Genomic DNA, 22,389 nt, shown 5'->3' with positions numbered 1-22,389 from the left:
ATAGGCAACCTACTGTATAGGCTAGTGAGCGGTTCTGTCATCCCCCCAGTGGGCCCCAAGATTGATATCAGGTATGTGCACTAACCATGACCTGATGAAAACGCTGAAATATATTCAATCGAGGGCAAATATTTCATAATGAATAAATAAAAATGATAATTTTTAAATAAAATTTGCATAAAGCCAAACACTAAAAACAAATGAAGCAGGCAGTGGAAAGGTCAAAGAACCTGGAGACGAAATGGGGGAGGTGGGGGTGTACATTATTATCTTTATTTACGTTTACCTTGTACGACCATCGGCAGCTATAGCTCTGCTAAATGCCGAGTTCTTAGAGATCGAAGTCGGAAAAGTGGTTCACGGAGTGTTCCATATCAAACATAAATAGGCCTACTATATGTGTGTGTGAATCTAATAATATTAAGGAAACAAAAGTAAGTTCAATTATTGAGATTTATCGGTGAATTATGGAAGCATTAATATAAATCCCTCCAAAGTTACATGTATACATGATAATTACCAATATTCGAGAAATGGTCAAATAGGCCGCTTCCTGTATGACTGAATATTTCATGTGTTGGCAACTATCAAACAAAGTGAGTGGTGGGACGCACTCAGAAGCCTGATGGGCCGCAGGTTGCCCACCACTGCCCTACTCACACAATCAACAAAATCCATCTTCCATATACAACACTTGTTCCTCCCATCTTTGTGTCAAGCAAATGCTTAGGTAAATGCGGAGACTTCAAACAATACCCGACAAACAGTCTATCACCTCCCCTTCCGCTCCCAGCCGGTCCCAAGTGTACGAGGAGGCGGTAGGCAACTCAATGCTGGGCCGGGAGTATATTGGTCGGCTGGCGGCTGATAAAACCCTCTGGCGTTTGTGTTTCCTCTCATACCAACGTTGTTGACTCAAGACTGAAGGAGCTATCCTCAGACTGCCGGCAACGAGAAGACAGAGAACACACACACACACACACACACACACACACACACACACACACACACACACACACACACCAAAACAAAAATTGACAGGATACACGGTTCGTCTCCTCCCTGGTTGGATTGTCAACCTGAAATGATTGCCCTCGGTGGACCGCTCCCGAAATCCCACGTGAACCATTATTCTCTGCAAATACCACCTCTCTAGGATCGCCCACTGGTCCCCAGGTAGGGTCGTCCTCTACACTGATGGCTCTGTTGACCCCGCTACAGGTCGGGCCGGGGCTGGTGTCTATATCTTCCGTCCTGATGCCACTGAGCCTATCAAACTTTCTCTGAGTTTCTGACGGGGCATCCTCCACTCAGGCTGAACTAATAGCCCTCCTTGCTGCCCTTCTCGCTAAGGAAGAAGCAGAAGGTTTCTGCCCCTTGCTTATCTGCTGCGATTCCAGGTCTGCTCTAAACGGGATCGCAATTGGATCAGGGGAAAATAAGGACCTCATCCTCCGAATACGAGGGTTAACATCCACACTTCAGGATGCAGGCTGTCCTGTGACATTCCTATGGATACCCAGTCATGTCGGTATCTTGGGGAATGAGGCAGCAGATGGCCTTGCCAAGAAAGGCTGCAACAAGGCCACACCTGACTACGTTGTTCCTCGAACACCTTTACAGCTTAGGACCCAAATTCGCCGCAAACAGAGAGAAGCTCGGGAAGCAGCCATCCACCTGACTCCCCGCCCACCTGGTACGATGTCCTCCGTAAACTTCCTGACCTCTCGTATGTCTATGGGAAAGGGTCGCGGAAAAGGGACGCGATTGCTGCCCGTATCATCATTGGGTATGACTTTACTTGGGAGATTGGTATCCCCGCATCCCCTGAGCAACGCTCTTGTGCATTATGCAGAAGACCCGACAGCAACACCCTTATCCACTACCTCCTAAGATGTCCCCACACACAACGCTTCCGTGACGCCTGTTGGACCACCACTCCACGACCCCCTGACGGAGACACGATGATCCTCCCCATACTGGCCAGATATTATGTAAATAATATTGATAATGTGTTAAAGGAATATCTTTCCTTCCTTCCTTAGGCTTTAGTAAGCCCCTTTATAATATTTATACTGTATATACTTGTGACACTTGCTGTCACTAGGTACAGGGGTACCTAGTGTCAGCATTAGGATCCCGCTTCCTCTATTAAGGAATAAACTATTGAAATTGAATTGATACACACGCACACACAAACACACACATCTGGCCCAGCCTTTGACTAGTAAATCTGAAGTTCCTGTGATATTGGTCTTCTCCATTTCCCAGGATCAGTTTCAATGTACTGAATATCATGCCGTTTAATTTCATCAATTTTCTTTGATTGGTCAGTTGTATGTGTAGCAGACGAGGTACAACAGCCAGTTAAGTCCTCTTCGTTCAGTTGGTCAGTTGTAGGTTTAACATCAACAGACGAGGTACTACAGCCAGGTAAGTCCTCTTCCTTTAGTTGGTCAGTTGTAGGTGTAACATCAGCAGACGAGGTACTACAGTCAGGTAAGTCCTCTTCCTTTAGTTGGTCAGTTGTAGGTGTAACATCAGCAGACGAGGTACTACAGCCAGGTAAGTCCTCTTCCTTTAGTTGGTCAGTTGTTGGTGTAACATCAACAGACGAGGTACTACAGCCAGGTAAGTCCTCTTCCTTTAGTTGGTCAGTTGTAGGTGTAACATCAGGCTCAGCGAGGTACTACAGCCAGGTAAGTCCTCTTCCTTTAGTTGGTCAGTTGTAACAGCCAGGTAAGTCCTCTTCCTTTAGTTGGTCAGTTGTTGGCGTAACATCAACAGACGAGGTACTACAGCCAGGTAAGTCCTCTTCCTTTAGTTGGTCAGTTGTAGGTGTAACATCAGCAGACGAGGTACTACAGTCAGGTAAGTCCTCTTCCTTTAGTTGGTCAGTTGTAGGTGTAACATCAGCAGACAAGGTACTACAGCCAGGTAAGTCCTCTTCCTTTAGTTGGTCAGTTGTAGGTGTAACATCAGCAGACGAGGTACTACAGTCAGGTAAGTCCTCTTCCTTTAGTTGGTCAGTTGTAGGTGTAACATCAACAGACGAGGTACTACAGCCAGGTAAGTCCTCTTCCTTTAGTTGGTCAGTTGTAGGTGTAACATCAACAGACGAGGTACTACAGTCAGGTAAGTCCTCTTCCTTTAGTTGGTCAGTTGTAGGTGTAACATCAACAGACGAGGTACTACAGCCAGGTAAGTCCTCTTCTTGAAGGTTGGTCAGTTGTGTAACATCAACAGACGAGGCATCACAGCCAGGTAAGTCCTCTTCCTTTTAGTTGGTCAGTTGTAGGTGTATGATCAGCAGACAGAGGTACTACAGCCAGGTAAGTCCTCTTCCTTTAGTTGGTCAGTTGTAGGTGTAACATCAGCAGACGAGGCACACAGCCAAAAGTCTCTTCCTTTAGTTGGTCAGTTGTAGTAACATCAACAGGACGAGGTACTAGCCAGGTGTCCTCTTCTTTAGTTGGTCAGTTGTAGGTGTAACATCAACAGACGAGGTACTTGTTTTGGTGTTCCTCTCCTTAGTTGGTCAGTTGTAGGTGTAAGATCAAAGGCATTATGTACTACAGCCAGGTAAGTCCTCCTTAGCTGGTCAGTTGTAGGTGTAACATCAACAGACGAGGTACTACAGCCAGGTAAGTCCTCTCCCTTTAGTTGGTCAGTTGTAGGTGTAACATCAACAGACGAGGTACTACAGTCAGGTAAGTCCTCTTCCTTTAGTTGGTCAGTTGTAGGTGTAACATCAGCAGACGAGGTACTACAGCCAGGTAAGTCCTCTTCCTTTAGTTGGTCAGTTGTTGGCGTAACATCAGCAGACGAGGTACTACAGCCAGGTAAGTCCTCTCCCTTTAGTTGGTCAGTTGTAGGTGTAACATCAACAGACGAGGTACTACAGCCAGGTAAGTCCTCTTCCTTTAGTTGGTCAGTTGTAGGTGTAACATCAGGAGACGAGGTACTACAGCCAGGTAAGTCCTCTTCCTTTAGTTGGTCAGTTGTAGGTGTAACATCAACAGACGAGGTACTACAGCCAGGTAAGTCCTCTTCCTTTAGTTGGTCAGTTGTAGGTGTAACATCAGCAGACGAGGTACCAGCCAGGTAAGTCCTTCCTTTTAGTTGGTCAGTTGTGGTGTAACATCAACAGACGAGTACGCCAGCCAGGTAAGTCTCTTCCCTTTTTAGTTGGTCAGTTGTGGTGTAACATCAGCAGACGAGGTACTACAGCCAGGTAAGTCCTCTCCTTTAGTTGGTCAGTTGTTGCTAACATCAGCAGGACGAGTGTACTACTACAGCCAGGTAAGTCCTCTTCCTTTTTAGTTGGTCAGTTGTAGGCGTAACATCAACAGACGAGGTACTACAGCCAGGTAAGTCCTCTTCCTTTAGTTGGTCAGTTGTAGGTGTAACATCAACAGACGAGGTACTACAGCCAGGTAAGTCCTCTTCCTTTAGTTGGTCAGTTGTAGGTGTAACATCAGCAGACGAGGTATTACAGCCAGGTAAGTCCTCTCCCTTTAGTTGGTCAGTTGTAGGTGTAACATCAGCAGACAAGGTACTACAGCCAGGTAAGTCCTCTTCCTTTAGTTGGTCAGTTGTAGGTGTAACATCAACAGACAAGGTACTACAACCAGGTAAGTCCTCTCCCTTTAGTTGGTCAGTTGTAGGTGTAACATCAACAGACAAGGTACTACAGCTTGTAAGTCCTCTTCCTTAGTTGGCTGCAATATAACATCAACAGACGAGGTGTCATGTTTGTGCAAGCCCTCTTCTTTAGTTAACAAGTAGGTGTAACATCAGCAGACGAGGCACGCACAGCAAGTCCTCCTGAAGTGGGTCAGTTGTGGTGTAACATCAGCAGACAAGGTACTACAGCCAGGTACGACTTCGTTTAGCTGGTCAGTTGTAGGTGTAACATCAGCAGACGAGGTACTACAGCCAGGTACGACTTCGTTTAGCTGGTCAGTTGTAGGTGTAACATCAGCAGACGAGGTACTACAGCCAGGTACGACTTCGTTTAGTTGGTCAATTGTAGGTGTAACATCAGCAGACGAGGTACTACAGCCAGGTACGACTTCGTTTAGCTGGTCAGTTGTAGGTGTAACATCAGCAGACGAGGTACTACAGCCAGGTACGACTTCGTTTAGCTGGTCAGTTGTAGGTGTAACATCAGCAGACGAGGTACTACAGCCAGGTACGACTTCGTTTAGTTGGTCAGTTGTAGGTGTAACATCAGCAGACGAGGTACTACAGCCAGGTACGACTTCGTTTAGCTGGTCAATTGTAGGTGTAACATCAGCAGACGAGGTACTACAGCCAGGTACGACTTCGTTTAGCTGGTCAGTTGTAGGTGTAACATCAGCAGACGAGGTACTACAGCCAGGTACGACTTCGTTTAGCTGGTCAATTGTAGGTGTAACATCAGCAGACGAGGTACTACAGCCAGGTACGACTTCGTTTAGTTGGTCAATTGTAGGTGTAACATCAGCAGACGAGGTACTACAGCCAGGTAAGTCCTCTTCCTTTAGTTGGTCAGTTGTAGGTGTGTAACATCAACAGACGAGGTACTACAGCCAGGTAAGTCCTCTCCTTTAGTTGGTCAGTTAGTGTGGCACATCAACAGACGAGGTACTACAGTCAGGTAAGTCCTCTTCCTTTAGTTGGTCAGTTGTAGGTGTAACATCAGCAGACGAGGTACTACAGCCAGGTAAGTCCTCTTCCTTTAGTTGGTCAGTTGTTGGCGTAACATCAGCAGACGAGGTACTACAGCCAGGTAAGTCCTCTCCCTTTAGTTGGTCAGTTGTAGGTGTAACATCAACAGACGAGGTACTACAGCCAGGTAAGTCCTCTTCCTTTAGTTGGTCAGTTGTAGGTGTAACATCAGGAGACGAGGTACTACAGCCAGGTAAGTCCTCTTCCTTTAGTTGGTCAGTTGTAGGTGTAACATCAACAGACGAGGTACTACAGCCAGGTAAGTCCTCTTCCTTTAGTTGGTCAGTTGTAGGTGTAACATCGCAGACGAGGTACTACAGCCATGTAAGTCCTCTTCCTTTAGTTGGTCAGTTGTAGGTGTAACATCAACAGACGAGTACTACAGCCAGGTAAGTCCTCTTCCTTTAGTTGGTCAGTTGTAGGTGTAACATCAGCAGACGAGGTACTACAGTCAGGTAAGTCCTCTTCCTTTAGTTGGTCAGTTGTAGGTGTAACATCAACAGACGAGGTACTACAGCCAGGTAAGTCCTCTTCCTTTAGTTGGTCAGTTGTAGGTGTAACATCAGCAGACGAGGTACTACAGCCAGGTAAGTCCTCTTCCTTTAGTTGGTCAGTTGTAGGTGTAACATCAGCAGACGAGGTACTACAGCCAGGTAAGTCCTCTTCCTTTAGTTGGTCAGTTGTAGGTGTAACATCAACAGACAAGGTACTACAGCCAGGTAAGTCCTCTCCCTTTAGTTGGTCAGTTGTAGGTGTAACATCAACAGACAAGGTACTACAGCCAGGTAAGTCCTCTTCCTTTAGTTGGTCAGTTGTAGGTGTAACATCAGCAGACGAGGTACAACAGTGTGGCAAGTTTTTTTTTCTCACTTTGGTTTATATTAAAAAAGTAACTTTTATTTTTTAAGTTAGCAGAATACTGTTTTTGTTTTCTGGCTTTGCACTTAACAGCTCCACTTAAACCTTTGCCACTCATTATTTTAATAACTGAAACTGAAAGCCTGAAATGCAGAATAGAATATGATAAATATCATAAATTCACAAATTTCATCCATAGGTAGACTGGTAGATATTTGCAGTTCCCCAAATTCACGTTATACCAAAACTCTAAAGCATATTCACCCAATGCACAGTAAACTTAGTAAAGACACAAAATCCAATGATAAATATGAATCATTGGGTGTCACGCCGAGCAGCTCATACAAAACACCCAAGCAGGTACGTGGCGATCGAACGTGAACACAACGAGACTGAACGCGTGACTGTTGACGCGACGTATTTCTGCTCTAGGATGGGGGTTGGGAGGGGTGTGTGCACTAGCATTCATATTTAGACGAAAATATAGTGCAAACTGAGAAATACCAACATATACATTTATTAGTAATGTTACTAATATAATTAATATAATGTGTCTTTATACAATACAGTACTGCAAACATTTACTATTTATGTTGCAATATAATGGGTTGCAATTTTACATTATTATTATTATTATTATAACAAATATTTGTAAGCTCAAGGGACCCCCGGCTCCTCGGGCACCGTTGTTAATGCAGCCCTGCTCGCGAGTGTCTAGGTTCTGTTCTTCGTGCCCTAGTTGCTCGATGTTGAGGAAGTCAGAGGAGGTGATCGTGATGAGGTGTTCGTCTACCCTTCAGGGGCCCGTGATGTTCTTGTCTCTTGGTAACTTGTGTCTTTTCTTGTTTTTTCTTCCCTTCTTGTGTTTTTGTTTCTTGATTTTTCTTAACTTCGGTGCGAACTACAAGGAGAGCCTCCTTGTAGCCAAGTTTCTTGTTTTGGCGAACCTTGGCTACCCTGCATTCCTCCTTCAACTTGGGGCAGGTCAGGTAGGCAGAGGAGTGTGGGCCGCCGCAGCGCACTTTTTCTCAGTGTTGGGACAGGAGGTGTAGCGGTGCCCGGAGGTACCACACAGGGAGCATACATCCTCCTGCGCCTTGCACTTGTTGACGGTGTGTCCGTAGTTCTGGCACTTGAAGCAACGCTTGGGTCGGCAGTAGGGCGTGACTTGGAAGGTTTCACAGGCCAGTTGGACCTCCTGGGGCAGAGTTTCGTGGTGTCCGACCAGAGCCGTCGTTTCGGACAGCTTCTGGGCACAGTGAAGCTGATTCATGAGAAGTTTGTCAATCTCGTCTTGGTTCAGGTGGGCAATTTCGGCTTCAGGTTGTCGTACTGATGGATTATCGGGCTCACTGGATATATGTACGGCCGTAACTAGAACTGAAAACTGGCTTTGGAATTTTTTTTTTTATGGGGATTAGCCCACCCGGGCACAGGTCACTGACCCACATCGGGGCCTGGGGGGCGAAAATTTAATAATAATAGTAATTCATAGTAAATAAAATTTATAAAAAGTAAAATAAAATAATAATAATAACAACAACACTGTAATAATGATAATAAAGAAAAGAAAAACAATAATCAATAGTGAGAAATGCTATATGTATAGTATGTTGTGTTGTCAATAGTAAGAGAAACAATTGAGATCCTGCAATTGTGTGTAAATGAGGCAGAAAGACAGATCAGCAACCTGGGACTTGGTCACAATGTTCGTGATGCCATATGGCAGCAGGGTCTACCATTAGACAACACATTATGCATATCTTATAAAAAAGTTTTTTTTTTTTTTCGTGCTGGTCAAGCCCCGACCAGAGGTTAATAGTACGGGCACCGGGTGATAGGAGTCATTGTGTACCTGCAGTTATTAACTACATTATCTAAAGCGTTTATTGTAAAGCGTTTTAGATGCACGGAATAGCTAACGCATTAGCTTTCCCGGACTGTCATTAAAAAATACGACATTGTACTGCGTCTTGGGAATAACTGTTGTACAACACAGCCTTCAGAAAACAATAAAATTAGGAGAACTGTTATTTGAACACAATACGGAAAGAAATAGTGAAGAAAATATATATAAAACTATGGAAAGAAAGACAAAAAAAGGAAAAAAATCAATGTCAACAAAAAGTAATTACACAGAAAATCGGGCCCGTGGTAAAGGTAATTTCTCCCGAACTCTGAAACCACACTACTGTCTCTCACGGCCAGGAGTTCGCATATTTATACACAAAACACGACAAATTTCAGGTTCATTCTGATCTTCATTTTTGCACTTACAGAACTGTAATCAACTTGTTCACCCTTATTTAAAGTATCTCATGAGTAATGATAATAAGGTTTCAATCATATTTGAGTAATTATCAATATTGTTACACCAAAGTCACCAACAGGAGGAGCCAAAACAGGTTTCAACTAGGCGCAATTCTTTTCAATTCTTTCACTCCATACGCTTTGTTTTAGGTCCTATCCAATATACTACCGGATATAGAATTATTGTTATTATTATATCGCAGTTTTTTATTGCCTTACATGCCACCAACTCTCCAATATTATTCAAAATATTCTCCATAAACGGCCATGATCCGTGTATTTACCCTCTGTATTAGTGGGAGAAATTCGCTGATTGGTTGTTAGCTATTTGGGCGCCGCATACGCTAACGCCTAATCACGGTGTTTACTTTTCCTTCCCAAGTTGTCATGCTCAGTACTCAGCAGAAGCGTCTGCTCAGACAGAATAGCTAACACGTTAGCTATTCCATGCATCTAAAACGCCTTACAATAAACGCCTTTAGTTATTCCTTGTTATACCTACATTGTTATATAGCTTTTTCTACTTACAGTAAATATTGAAAATGGCATCCTCTTCCAACATTCATTATGATCATTTCCAATGTATACTCTAAGTAGGTCAAGGTATTACTAATAACTGTATTGTATTACTAATTATTGCAGGTGTACTGGAACTTTTGATCACACTGCAAGGATATATTTCCATGAGGGCAAAAAATTAATCGTGTAAATAAACTAGTCCACAACTAAAGTAAACAAAAAACTTACATCCTATACCTGATTGACAAGACATGTGAGCTACTAAGTGGGTGACCCCCAGAAGTCCCACTACACTAGACAGCCTAGCTTAGTACTTAATCTCCCCTAAACTAGCCATTACGAATGAGTCTCCTTAGAACCAAGTCCTAATCCTACTATAGTCTTTTTTTTTTTTTAGCTGGCGGTACAAGCCCCGCCTCCCTTGCAGCTCATTGTCTCATACATAATATTCGATTATTATTGATTTATCACAAATAGATCCATATAAAACTGTTAAGGATACCCAATTCTAGCTCACTTTAATGCTTAATTTAATGTATGTAAATATATAAGTGCTTGAAAACATTAACTTTCAAAAAATGAGTTGAAAAAATACTGTTTGAAATAAAGAACATTTACCGTTGAAGTGAAAAATAAATTCATGCTTTCGGAGAATACATTCAACACTACTTCTCTTTTCACTAATTATTATGTATATCAAGACAAATGACACCAAACATATAAAACAACGGATAATAATGTCCCATTTTATAAGGAGTAGAATTAAGTGTAAACACCACATATTCACATAAAGACGTCGTTTAGACGAACGTTACGGGAGGTAGTGTGGCTCTTCCGCCAAGTGCACTACCTTCAGTAGCCGATGAACGTTAGGACGAGCCTCTCACTGCAATAACTCAAGTCCCTCAAGCTGAAAGAAATAAAAGTGCCGCTTTTTGCATTAACTAATGTACTTCTCTATGCAATGCCTAATGTGTCTTTCTGTGCAATAACTTAAGTGCCTCTCAATGCAAAAACTAAAATGACTAAACTGAAATAAATAAATGTGTCTTAATGCAATAACTAACACTAGCTCTCACTATAATAACGAAAGTGCCTCTTAATGCAGCAACTAACCAAAGTGCCTCTTTCATTACTTCTAGGAAACATTGTAAGGCTATTCCTCGTAGGGCCAAGCGGAATAAAAAAAAAAGACTGCTGTCCTGACTAACTCTTCTTCTAGTAAATCCTTCTGGCCCTTAACCAAAAACATCTGTAATAACTTCTGCACTCCCTCTTTTCCTCCTCTCTCCCAACCTGGTAACTCAATAGCCAACACTCCACCTGATAAAGCCGATCTCTTTGGCACTTTACTCTCCTCTAACTCCACCTTAGACGATTCCAACTCTATCCCTCCTGCTCCTCCTACTGAACCTATTCACTTTCCTATAATCTCTACTCGTAGGGTTGCTGTTGTGTTTTCCAGGTTGGGTGTGAGTAAAGCGCATGGGCCGGACGGAATAGCTCCTCATGTTCTGAAGTTCTGGCCCCTGTGCTTGCTCACCTCCTTCGCCTTTGCCTCAAAATCCAAACTATTCCTTCTTCTTGGAAGTATGCCTCGGTTCAGCCCATCCCGAAGGGTGACCATTCCAATCCCTCAACTATCGCCCCATTGCCCTAACTTCATCCCTCTCTAATATTTTCGAAAATATCTTAAACTCTCATTTTTTCCGTCACCTTGAACGTCATTCTCTTTTGTCGGATCACCAATATGGCTTTCGCCAGGCAAGATCTATTGGTGATCTGCTCTCCTACTGCACCCATCTTTGGTCATCCTCTCTTAGGGATTATGGGGAAGCTTTCGTCGTGGCCCTCGACATCTCCAAAGCTTTTGACAGGTTATGGCACAAGTCTTTACTTTCTAAACTTCCCTTTTATGGTTTCTCTCCCCCACATTGTTCTCCAATTTCTAGCTTCCTTGAGAACCGATCCATGGCAGTTGTTGTCGAGGGATCGATCTCTCGCTCTTTCTCTATCAATAGTGGTGTCCCACAGGGTTCTGTTCTTTCACCTACTCTCTGCCTTCTTTTTATCAATGATTTACTTCACCCTACGACAAATTCTATCCAATCTTATCCTAGTGATTCTACTCTTCATTCTTCTTCACATTTTCCCCTTCCCCCTAATTCTCAAACTAGATCTGTTTCTAGAGCTGATATCATTCTACCAATCAATGCGGATCTGGGCAGCATCTCCAAATGGGGATGTAAAAACTTCGTTAAATACAATAGCAATAAAACTCAGTATTTACCAATTACACTTCCCAAATTAGATGATCTCCCACCAATCACATTTCAGGACGCAATTATTCTGCCAAATTCTAAAATAGATAGGCTAGGCCTCACCATTTTCTCTAATATGTCATAGAAGCCACACATCCACAACATTGCTAAAGTTGCCTCCCGAAAGCTGGGAATGCTGTACACATGCCGGAGATACTTCACTCCTGAGAAGTTGCTTCAAGTATATAAGGGATTCATTCGTCCTAACTTGGAGTACTGCTCTCATATCTGGGGTGGCTCTTCTTCTATCCAATTGTTAGATAGGGTGATATCAAAGGCATTTCGTCTTGTAAACTCTCCTCCTTTAGTTGATAATCTTTCTTCCCTTTCTCTTCGCCGTAATGTTGCTTCACTCTCTCTCTTTTACAGGTACTTTAACGGGCAATGTTCGGTGGATTTGGCATCCTGTGTACCGCCGGCAAGGCCGTGGGCTCGTAACACTCCTCTTGCCCGCAGTGCCCACCGTTTATCTGTGGATGTCAGTCACACTAGAATAACCCGTTATAGTACACCTTTCTTTCCTCACATAGCCAAACTGTGGAATACTCTGTCTTCTTCTGTGTTTCCATGCAAATGCAATCTATCTCACTTCAAAAAGCTGATTTTCCGGCATCTTCGTGTAGATTAATATAATCTTTTTATTTTCTATTTTTAATTTCTTTTTACTCTTTTTTCGCCCTCCTAGGACCCGTTGTGGGTCGATGACCTGTGTCCAGGTGGGCTATTCCCCGTAAAAAAAAGGTGCCTCATAATGCAATAACTAACACAAGCTCTCACTGTAATAACTAAAGTGCCTCTTAATGCAATAACTAACACTAGCTTTTAGTATAACCCAAACTGCATCTTAAGGCGGCGTCACACGCATTCTTTCGTCGATTTTTTTTGTCAACTTTCAGAAAATCGTCAAACTTTGTCTTGTGCACCGTCACACATGCGTTTAGAACCAACTCGCCAGTTTCCCTCGTTCGACAACTGTCAACAAACAAGATGGATCCAACTGAAGAAAAAGGCGCAGCAATTCTACGCCTTCTTTGGTGTATGGAGAGTCCTGATGATCCCAGAGACAGCGGCGCTGCCTTATCTGGTCATCTGGTCCACCAAGTACTCCTCGGAGAGGCGTGTCCATACTTGGGAAATTATTTTTATGTTGGCTCTGTCATGTTTGTTATTCCCGCGTGTTCAACACGTAAACAACAAGTGACATTTTCTTACCCTTTTAAAATCACGAAATTAAACATAAGGAGTTATCTTGGGAAGACTAATAATGGTTACTTCATAATAATTTTAGCTTTATATTTTAAGTAAAATAAAAAATATATTTTTTATAACTATTTGTACTGTAGTATCAATTATAGATCTTGAGTTGACTCCGGTAAGTTATCGTACGAACAGGGATCCCTCTTTAGGGAAAAAGTTCCTAGGTCGGAAAATTTGAGTGAATTTAGGGAAAAATCTAGGAAAATGGCAATTTGGGGGAAAATTGCGGGAAATGTGATTATGAAAAGGAATATGCTGATTTCAACGAATGTGTCAATGTTATTTTTTTTCCACGAAGAAACAAGGTTAACAGTGATGAAAGGACCTATGCTTATTATTCCAAAGATTACAATTCCACTAAGTTTAACAGTGGTTAGTGAATTATATACTGATTACAAAAGAATATTTTTCATAATAAAGGTTTAAGACTTCATTTGCGCCATCTTTTTTCTAAAACAGTACAGTTCTCCATTACAAGTAATTTACTAATTTACTGCCTGCTAATGCGTGTATCAGAGACAAAGTTTTTATGCATAAAGATTAAAAAATATATATAATAATAATATAATGCATAATAATAATAATTAAATTAAGATAATTCTTTTAGAGAAATATTCTTTCTCGGGAAATTTCATGTTAGTTTGGGGAATTCAAGGTTTTGCTTTGTAGAAGCCCTGTGTACGAGTCGTCAGTGCAGACGGTCTGTACCGTTTGACAAACAGCCGACGATTCGTGATAAAGGTCGACTAATGAAAAAGCTGACAATAGAAATGCTGGTGAGACGCCGCCTTTAATGCAATAACTAACACTAGCTCTCTCTATAATAACCGAAAGTGCCTCTCGTAACAATAACAAAAACTGCCTTAGAGAGATATAACTGCGCAGTTCTTGATTACAACCTACGTACAGCATCAGGTATCACCAGGATATCCACCAGCCGTACTCTTATCGAAACTTCCCCCCCCCCCCCAAGTATTATTGTTCAACGGTGTTTTGCCCAGTGAAACAGGCATTCAAATATGGCTGCGTGTGTTCTTAACTATATTCCCCTGGACACCTGATTACATTCTGAAACCCCTTTGCGTTGCTGGCACAATGTACTGTAGTTAAATAGGGTTGATAACAGATAAACGATAACGAAGAGTACTCATTCTACCTAGTCTGTTTAAAGTTTAAACCCAGAAAGACAAGGGTGAAAGACTGCCTCTCGTGGATTTTATTTCATATCCTTGGGGCTATTTACCTTTTTTTTTTTTTTTAAATTTTGTCCAGTACTTATTCGGCCTTATCTTCAAATACTGTTCATCCCATCACATCCACCACCTTACACCCAAAACTGATCAGAGTAGAAAGGCCGCCCGTTCTGTTATTGACATTGCCTCTCGTTTTCCGTGGGACGAAGGGAAGGTGGAAGGGGGAGTGAGGCTGGGTGAGAGGACACTCGGGGTTACTCAACTTACTGTATCTATAACATGGACTGATTGAGATAAAAGTACAAATATGAATTTAATAACTCCCATCATTTATCCCCCCCCCCCCTCTTTAGGGTTCAATCACCAAAATGGGTGCAGAACCAAACAAACTGTTGCACAAGCTTAAGTTCATCATGAAATATACCGTTAGTATAATAGCTATGAAACATCCAGACCATTTGTTGCCTTGACTTTAAAAGCTTCACGGCACCATCAAACTATATACCATCATAAGTAGTTCCCCGATCCATTTGTTGTTCACCTTCAATTACTGTGTTAAACATCCACACCAATCGTTGCATGTGTCTGTTGCTCACCAGACTACATCAGAAATGGTTAAATGTTACTTAAACTTGAGCTTACCATGCATTTTATCACTGAATGTAAAGACAAATGAGAAAAGGTGCAAATACTTGTATCCATCATGCTAAAGATCATGACTAAATACATAAAACAAACCCATTGTTTCATGCCTGCATGTTAACCACACAAGGCATCAGCAATAAGGTGCAGAAAAACATGCAGTAGCAAAATGTTGTGTATGTTTGTGTTTACCAAGCAATACAGCAACATACGATTGGGTAAAGAAACAACAATATCAGTTAGCTAACAGTTGTATGTCTCTCTAAATTCAATAGTCAAGTTCAATGACAAGGACAGCGTAGTGCAGTCACCACCAATCACCCCTGCTGATGCGGGCCAGACATATCACAATATTATTTTTCATTTTTATTCATAAATTCCACACTAACTACATCTCCTATTCGTCTATCACATGAGCCATCTCCCCTGTACTGGCTGCTGTTATACTTGATCCAACCTGGACATGTTTACGTACACACCTCACACTCATGCTTAAAACAAGTGGATAGGTGTTTTGTTGCCTCCAGTGTGTGTGTGTGTGTGTGTGTCTGTGTGGTCTGAAATCTTAGTTGTGTATACGAGTTCATGCTTACAAAAGAAATCATGCCACAAATAAAGTAACAGTAACAACATTAACAAAAATGCATATCGATGAGCCAACATACCCTCGCCGGTAAGCAATTACATCTTCCATCAATTAATGGCAAAAGCAGAATGTATAACACTTGTTGCACGAACGAAAAAAAGTGAAAGAACAAATCGCATTGCTAAAGGTCACAAGTGAGTCACAAGATAAGACCCGGTAAAGACCTAATAAAACACTGGTCAAAGCTTCTGTCTATAGCGTGGTGGTCATGCGGCACTAGCGACATGACACACTCAACTCACTGTTGTGCCAGGAGGAGGCGTGTCCCTCGCCGTCGACAGGGTGGGGTGCAGGGTGACACAGCGTGCCGATGACGCCCACACAAACGCTCCCTAGTACCACCATCCTTCGACCAGCCACGCCACGCAACCACCACAACACCAACACTTTACCTGCAGATTACCTAAAGTTGGCTTGGGGGATAGGAGAGAGAGAGAGAGAGAGAGAGGTTGCGGCTGTACTTCCCTCACTGAACCCACCCGGTCTCCTCCAGTGGTACCACCGACACAAGTGCTAGCGTGCAGAATCCACACACCACCACCACCACCACCACGAGCACAACTGACTCTTTTTTCCAGTCAAGTGCGGTACACCAGCACCTGTATCGATTAACACACACACACTGAGCACTAGGCAGAACCCCAGCGAGAGCCACGAAAGTCCCGGGATGTGGCGGAGTAGCACGAAGCGAGGAGTAAGGGCGGTTGTGTTGCACCTACCGCTGCTGCTGGCGGAGTCGCCGTCGTCGTCATTGATCACGCTCCCAGGCCAGGGCGGCGGCGGGGGTTCCTGACACACGGGAAAAACCTTGGACATGCTACTGCTGCCACTAGCACGAGGTACTCCCAAAACTGGGGCTATCTACTGGTTAAGGACACCACTATCGCCGCCCCCCTCAACACCTCCGAGCAACGCCACTAGGCTAAGCTGACTGACCGAGTGTCACCGGAAGTGGGAATCACACACACACACACACACACACACACACACACACACACACACACACACACACACACCTCACCATATTTTAAGAAAACCACATGTCGGTATCCTAGAGATTGTCAATAACACTGAACAAGATAAAAGTACCTTAAAAAGGAAAGATCAGCTGAGGGTGCCTGCTCTTACGGGTTACAAAATGGGATTAGACGTGAAATGGGCTTTAATCTTAAAGAGGCCCCAACCCTGCCTAACCTAACCTAACCTAACAATTAAAACTGGTACCTAATAGGGTCTAGGCCCTAGGGCCTTTTAGAACATTGGCCTATTTGATCAGCCATCAGAAAAAGGTGGGCGGGAAGCTGTGAGTGACGGCCAGTGGCTTATCGCCCACTATTGTGGCCTGTGTGTGTGTGTGTAACCGCTAGCCAGCCCTTATCCTCTATCACCGGCACACCCTCCATACATAAATACCCGATTGACACACATACGAACGAAAAAAAACGGTGGAATAAAAAAAAACATACTCAACAACAGAAGGATATTAAAGTACAGAAACATAACAATATAACAAATGTTCTTGGAAAGGATTATGTGGGTAACCAGTTCATAAAGCCTTAAAACTTAAAACAGCGGGCCACGGCACCAATTACGTAACGACCGGTGTGTGACGCTTGGTAAAGCTGTGCTAGCTAACCTGCCAACCCAATACACAAGTATTTCCTACCACCTACTGCAAACTCAATTAATGGACGTGTATTGCTCGCCTTCAGATCATGCTGCGGCCACGTCCTGATTGTGGCACCGAGCCAATTTCTTCACATAAGGTATTCTAAAATTGTCTTATTAATGTTAAATTCTCACCAAGGCATTCTGCAGCAAAAGTATTACAGTAATCGGAACGTATCTGGTAAGATCTTTATTTCCATTATCTTCACCCCATTTCTAGGACTCTAAAGTTTTACGTGATGATTGTTTTTTGCAATCAGGTTTAATCCGTGTTACACTTTTAATACCACGTAGTCTACATTGTAATGAGATACAATGGATTATGTACCTTATTCTGGTGAAATTAGTCGTATATTAATAATAATTACTACAAAATACACACCCACACACATACAACCACCCACACCATAAACACAAACATGCAAATACACAAGATAACACATACAGTATATACATGCACGTACACAAACATACAAACAATGGTTGGGTGGAAGGGAGGGGACGGGAGAGGTAACAAGTTCCAGAAATAACAATACCAACTGTGAGAAAAAAAATGACAGCATGTACAAGGTGTAACCCTAGACTGAAACACAAGTGCCAGCCCTCAGCCCCAGGTGTGTGTGTCAGAGAGAGACTCATCTAGATATCAACACCACTTTTGACCCAAATGAAATATGAATGGCTCACTACAAAAAGGTGATCAGAAACGATAATATCAATATCAACGATAATAATATTAAGAACAACAATAAAAATAGTGATAATAATAACTAATAATAACAGTATAGGTAATAATACCAGTAATAAAAATGATAACAATAATAATAATAGTAATAGTAATAATAATAATATAATAATAAAAAAAAAAAAAAAAAAAAAAAAAATAATAATAATAATAATAATAATAATAATAATAATAAAAGACTGATAGCCAAAGACCAAGTCCATCTTTCAAATTATTTTCACTAGAGCTTGTGTACAAAACAACCAGCCTTAACACGCACAACTCGTGACGAGGCTCATTTGCTAATTGTACGCATGTGCAGTAGCAGGCCCGTGTACCACCGAATAAAACTCAAACCTAACTGAAGATCGTTAAGTTACGTTGGGTCCAGTTAAGTTGGGTTAAGTTAGGTTAGGTCGGGTTAAGTTAGGTTAGGTCTGGCTAAGATGGATTCGATCAGGTCAGGTTAAGTTGAATTTGATTTGGTTTGGTCACGTTAGATTAGGTTAGGTCTGGCTAAGATGGATTCGATCAGGTTAGGTCAGGTTAAGTTGAATTTAATTTGATATGGTTTGGTTAGGTTAGGTCAGGTCACGTTAGATTAGGTTAGGTCTGGCTAAGATAGATTCGATCAGGTTAGGTCAGGTTAAGTTGAATTTGATTTGATTTGGTTAGGTTAGGTCTGGTTAAGTTAGATTAGGTTAGGTCTGGCTAAGATGGATTCGATCAGGTTAGGTCAGGTCACGTTAGATTAGGTTAGGTCTGGTCACGTTAGATTAGCTTAGGTTTGGTTAAGTTGGAATAGGTTAGGTTAGGTTAGGTTAGGTCTGGTTAGGTTAGGATAGGTCCTGTTAAGCTGGATTAGGTTAGGTTTGGTTAAGTTAGATTAGGTCTGGCTAAGATGGATTAGGTTAGGTTAGGATAGGTCCTGTTAAGCTGGATTAGGTTAGGTTTGGTTAAGTTAGATTAGGTCTGGCTAAGATGGATTAGATTAGGTTAGGTCTGGTCAAGTTGGATTAGGTGAGGTTAAGTCTGGTTAAGATGGATTAGATTTGATTAGGTCCGGTTAAGTTGGGTTTGGTTAGGTTAAGTATGGTTAAGTTTGATTAGGTTACATAAAGTATGACTAAGTTGGATTTGGTTAAGTATGGCTAAGTTGGATTAGGTTACGTTAAGTATGGTTAAGTTGGATTAGGTTACGTTAAGTATGGTTAAGTTGGATTAAGTTGCGTTAAGTATGGTTGTTGGATTAGGTTACGTTAAGTATGGTAAGTTGGATTAAGTTGCGTTAAGTATGGTTGTTGGATTAGGTTGCGTTAAGTATGGTTGTTGGATTAGGTTACGTTAAGTATGGTAAGTTGGATTAAGTTGCGTTAAGTATGGTTGTGGGATTAGGTTATGTTAAGTATGGTTATGTTGGATTAGTTTGGTTAACCCTTTCACTGCCATTTTATTCTGGCTATCGCCAAACGATTTTATTCAGCTTAGGTTAACCTTCCCGTAGCCAAAGGGTTAAGCCAGGCAAGGGCAGGTTAATTTGGTTGGGTTGGGTTGGGCCAGCGAAGTTAGGTTACCTTGCATTAGGTTAGGGTACGTCTGGTCAGGACAGGCTACATTTGCTCGAGTTGGGTATGGTCGAGTGAGGTTAGGTTAAGTTAGGTTGCGGTCTGGTTGGTTCACGACTATTAGTGGAGATAGTCATCTAACCCCTTGTTCGTAAAATGTGGCAAAAGCTAGTTATATTTCCATTAAAAGGTCTGACTTCATCATCCAATCAAAACCTGTGTTCCCAACTCCATATGACAACAGAAACAATTTATCCATTCATACTTCTCAGACGCTAGGAGAGAGACTGCCGCTCATCTCGCTCCTCCCCTTTAAACTGGGAGAGAACTTTCATCATACCTAAGGTGACGAAAATATGTTGGGAAAAAATTCAGGAAAATGTACACTCAGAAAAAACGATCTTTATAATTCTAGTGCTAAACAAAATGACACCTCGAACGAAGGTTTTTGATAAAGGCCCATGGGTGACAATACTGTTATTCACCAATCACATTGATCGGGACTAATTGCATATTTCGAATGAAATAGCTAAATTGACCCAACCATAATAGGCACGACACATCTCACAGTAACGCCTACCAACCCTCGCGAAACAACAGGATTAATCATTCAGTTCCAAATTTATCGGACCCTCCTGAAAGATACGATATTTTTACCGTGTCCGGTACAGGAAACAAATGTGTGCGCGCACGCGCTGTCCGCTCATCACTCTGCAGGGGGGTGTACTCCCAAACATACAGTCTCTACATATTTGGCATCGTTGGAATCATCTTTTGAGAGAGAGAGAGAGAGAGAGAGAGAGAGAGAGAGAGAGTAATAATAATAATAATAATAATAATAATAATAATAATAATAATAATAATAAAAATAATAATAATTAACGGTTTATTGAAAGACCATGGCAGCCGGGATGCTGAAAATATAGTTACATAATTTGGGAATGGGACTCTTGATTTCCAAATAATATACAAGTAAAATAAGTGATACAAATATGATATATAAAAACTAGGTGTGTAGAAGCTCAAACTACAGGGCATTTCAACATAGTGATAGTGGTTGATTACAAGTTATTGATAATTTTTACAATGGTTGGGACTGGGCTGTCCTTATAGCGATCAGTTCACTGATCGTGCTCATACGGGCTGGATGTGGTTGTGGTGTCGAACTGCAATTCTCGGGCGAGGGATCTCGTGTGTGTGTGTGTGCAGCCACATACAGGGTGGTGAAATGAGTCTAGAATGGCAGCATTAAGTTAGTGTTAAGATACAAGCACTGCTTGCTCAATCTCGTTTCCAGCTGCCGCCGCTGGCTAACCCTCGTGGCGAACAGGTAAGCAACATGCATAAGTCTTCCTCACCATCAAGACTCCTGCTGTGTCTCCTCGTGGCATCACAAGGTAACTGGGTGCCTCGTGGGCCCAGAATAGATCAGCAAGGGATCTCGGAGTAGCAGTGGGCCCTAGAGGGACGGTGCATAGGCCCACTGACATGTGGACACATCCTGGCACTTACCAATCATTGCCCTGCTGCCTTGCAGAAGAACCTTGACAGGTACAAGGCTACGGGAATAGACCCCGAACGAATAATCTGCGGTGGAGCCCCGCATCAGGCAGACATGCTTACAGAGATCCAACAAGACCCCAACGGCGGTGTAGGCGTAGGAGGTGACCAACATGGGAACCCAACGACTACACCAGTGGACGAAGGCAATGCCTGATGGACAGGCTACTAAGGCAAAACCCAACAAACTGAGCTATCGGCAGTCCATTCAACTCTCCCTCTCCCCAGTTGTTACAACACTTGCACCACTGGATCAGGAAAAGGGAGAGTCAAGATGTGTGGTTGCAGCCTGCGCTCCTGCCTCACCACATAAATCAACTCACACACAGCCATCATCCAGCTCAACATACCTCGCATCATCATCAAAACCCCTATTCCCCAAAAAGTCCTATGGCGACTGGGACAGGCAGAAATGACTGCCGGGAGTCTCTAGTCAAAAGTCTGCACATGGGCAGCACAGATAAGATGGTAGTTTATGCACTGGTATCTAAGCAGCAGTGCAATCCGGTCGTCTCTGTGCGACTGAGCAGCCCTTTCGGGGAGCCACTTTGCTCACCCTACATGGGGAGGGGGCTAAAAAAGCTGCCCTAAACATAGTCTGCCTAAAATTCCATTCTGACTGGGCAACTGCACCCAGTAATGACATCCTTATGCAGTCGAAAACACAATCAAAATAACAGATCCAAACAAAAACAAACCATACAACCTCTTATGGTCGCTGCATGGAATGTCAGGAGCTCAGGACCCTTCTGGATACTGGCACAAATGTGCATCCTGAAAGAAATGCCCTTGTGGCAAAAGAGCTGGCTAGGTATAATATCGACATAGCAGTCATCAGTGAGTCTCGGCTCCCAGATGAGGGCCAACTCACAGAAAGGAGGTCTGGCTACACCTTCGTCTGGAAGGGTAAGCCTGCTGAGAAGAGAAACCGCATTTATGGAGTTGGCTTTGCCATTCGCTAACGCATCCTACACAGGCTAACTGAAATGCCAATTGAGATCAACGAGCACCTCATGACGCTTGGAGTCCCACTGAATCACTCACGTCATGCCTTCTTCATCAGTGCTTACGCCCCAACACCAGATGCAGAGGATGACATCAAGGAGGCCTTTTACGCTAACCTCTATCCCCAGAGAAGACAAGGTTGTGCTCCTTGACGACTTTAATGCTAGAGTTGGCAGAGAAGCTAACATTTGGCAGGGAACCATAGGGAGAAATGGGCTAGGCAAGTGAAATCCCAATGGCCTACTCCTCCTCAGCAAGTGTGCTGCACACAACCTCACTATAACTAATACCCTGTTTAGGCAAGCTGACAAGTTCAAGGGTTCGTGGCAACACCTACGATTCAAACACTGGCATCTCATTAACTACATCATTGTCAGAGAAAGAGATCGCCGAGATGTCCTCATCACCA

General features: G+C 42.8%; 1 protein-coding gene across 1 annotated transcript in view; it reads right to left on the bottom strand.

The window, feature by feature from the left end:
- The window catches only part of LOC121876856 (protein disabled-like), a 245,410-nt gene that overhangs the window by 198,176 nt on the left and 24,845 nt on the right, over positions 1-22,389 (bottom strand). The window contains exon 3 of the mRNA XM_042382542.1: positions 15,701-15,850. Within this exon, the coding sequence (XP_042238476.1) occupies positions 15,701-15,803 (103 nt within the window). The 5' untranslated portion in view covers positions 15,804-15,850. The remainder of the gene's footprint in view (positions 1-15,700; positions 15,851-22,389) is intronic.

Source organism: Homarus americanus, unplaced genomic scaffold, assembly GCF_018991925.1.
Source record: "Homarus americanus isolate GMGI-L3 unplaced genomic scaffold, GMGI_Hamer_2.0 scaffold51859, whole genome shotgun sequence".
Lineage (NCBI taxonomy): Eukaryota > Metazoa > Arthropoda > Malacostraca > Decapoda > Nephropidae > Homarus > Homarus americanus.
The sequence above is the reverse complement of the archived record's forward strand: the minus strand, read 5'-3'. Positions and strand labels throughout refer to the sequence as shown.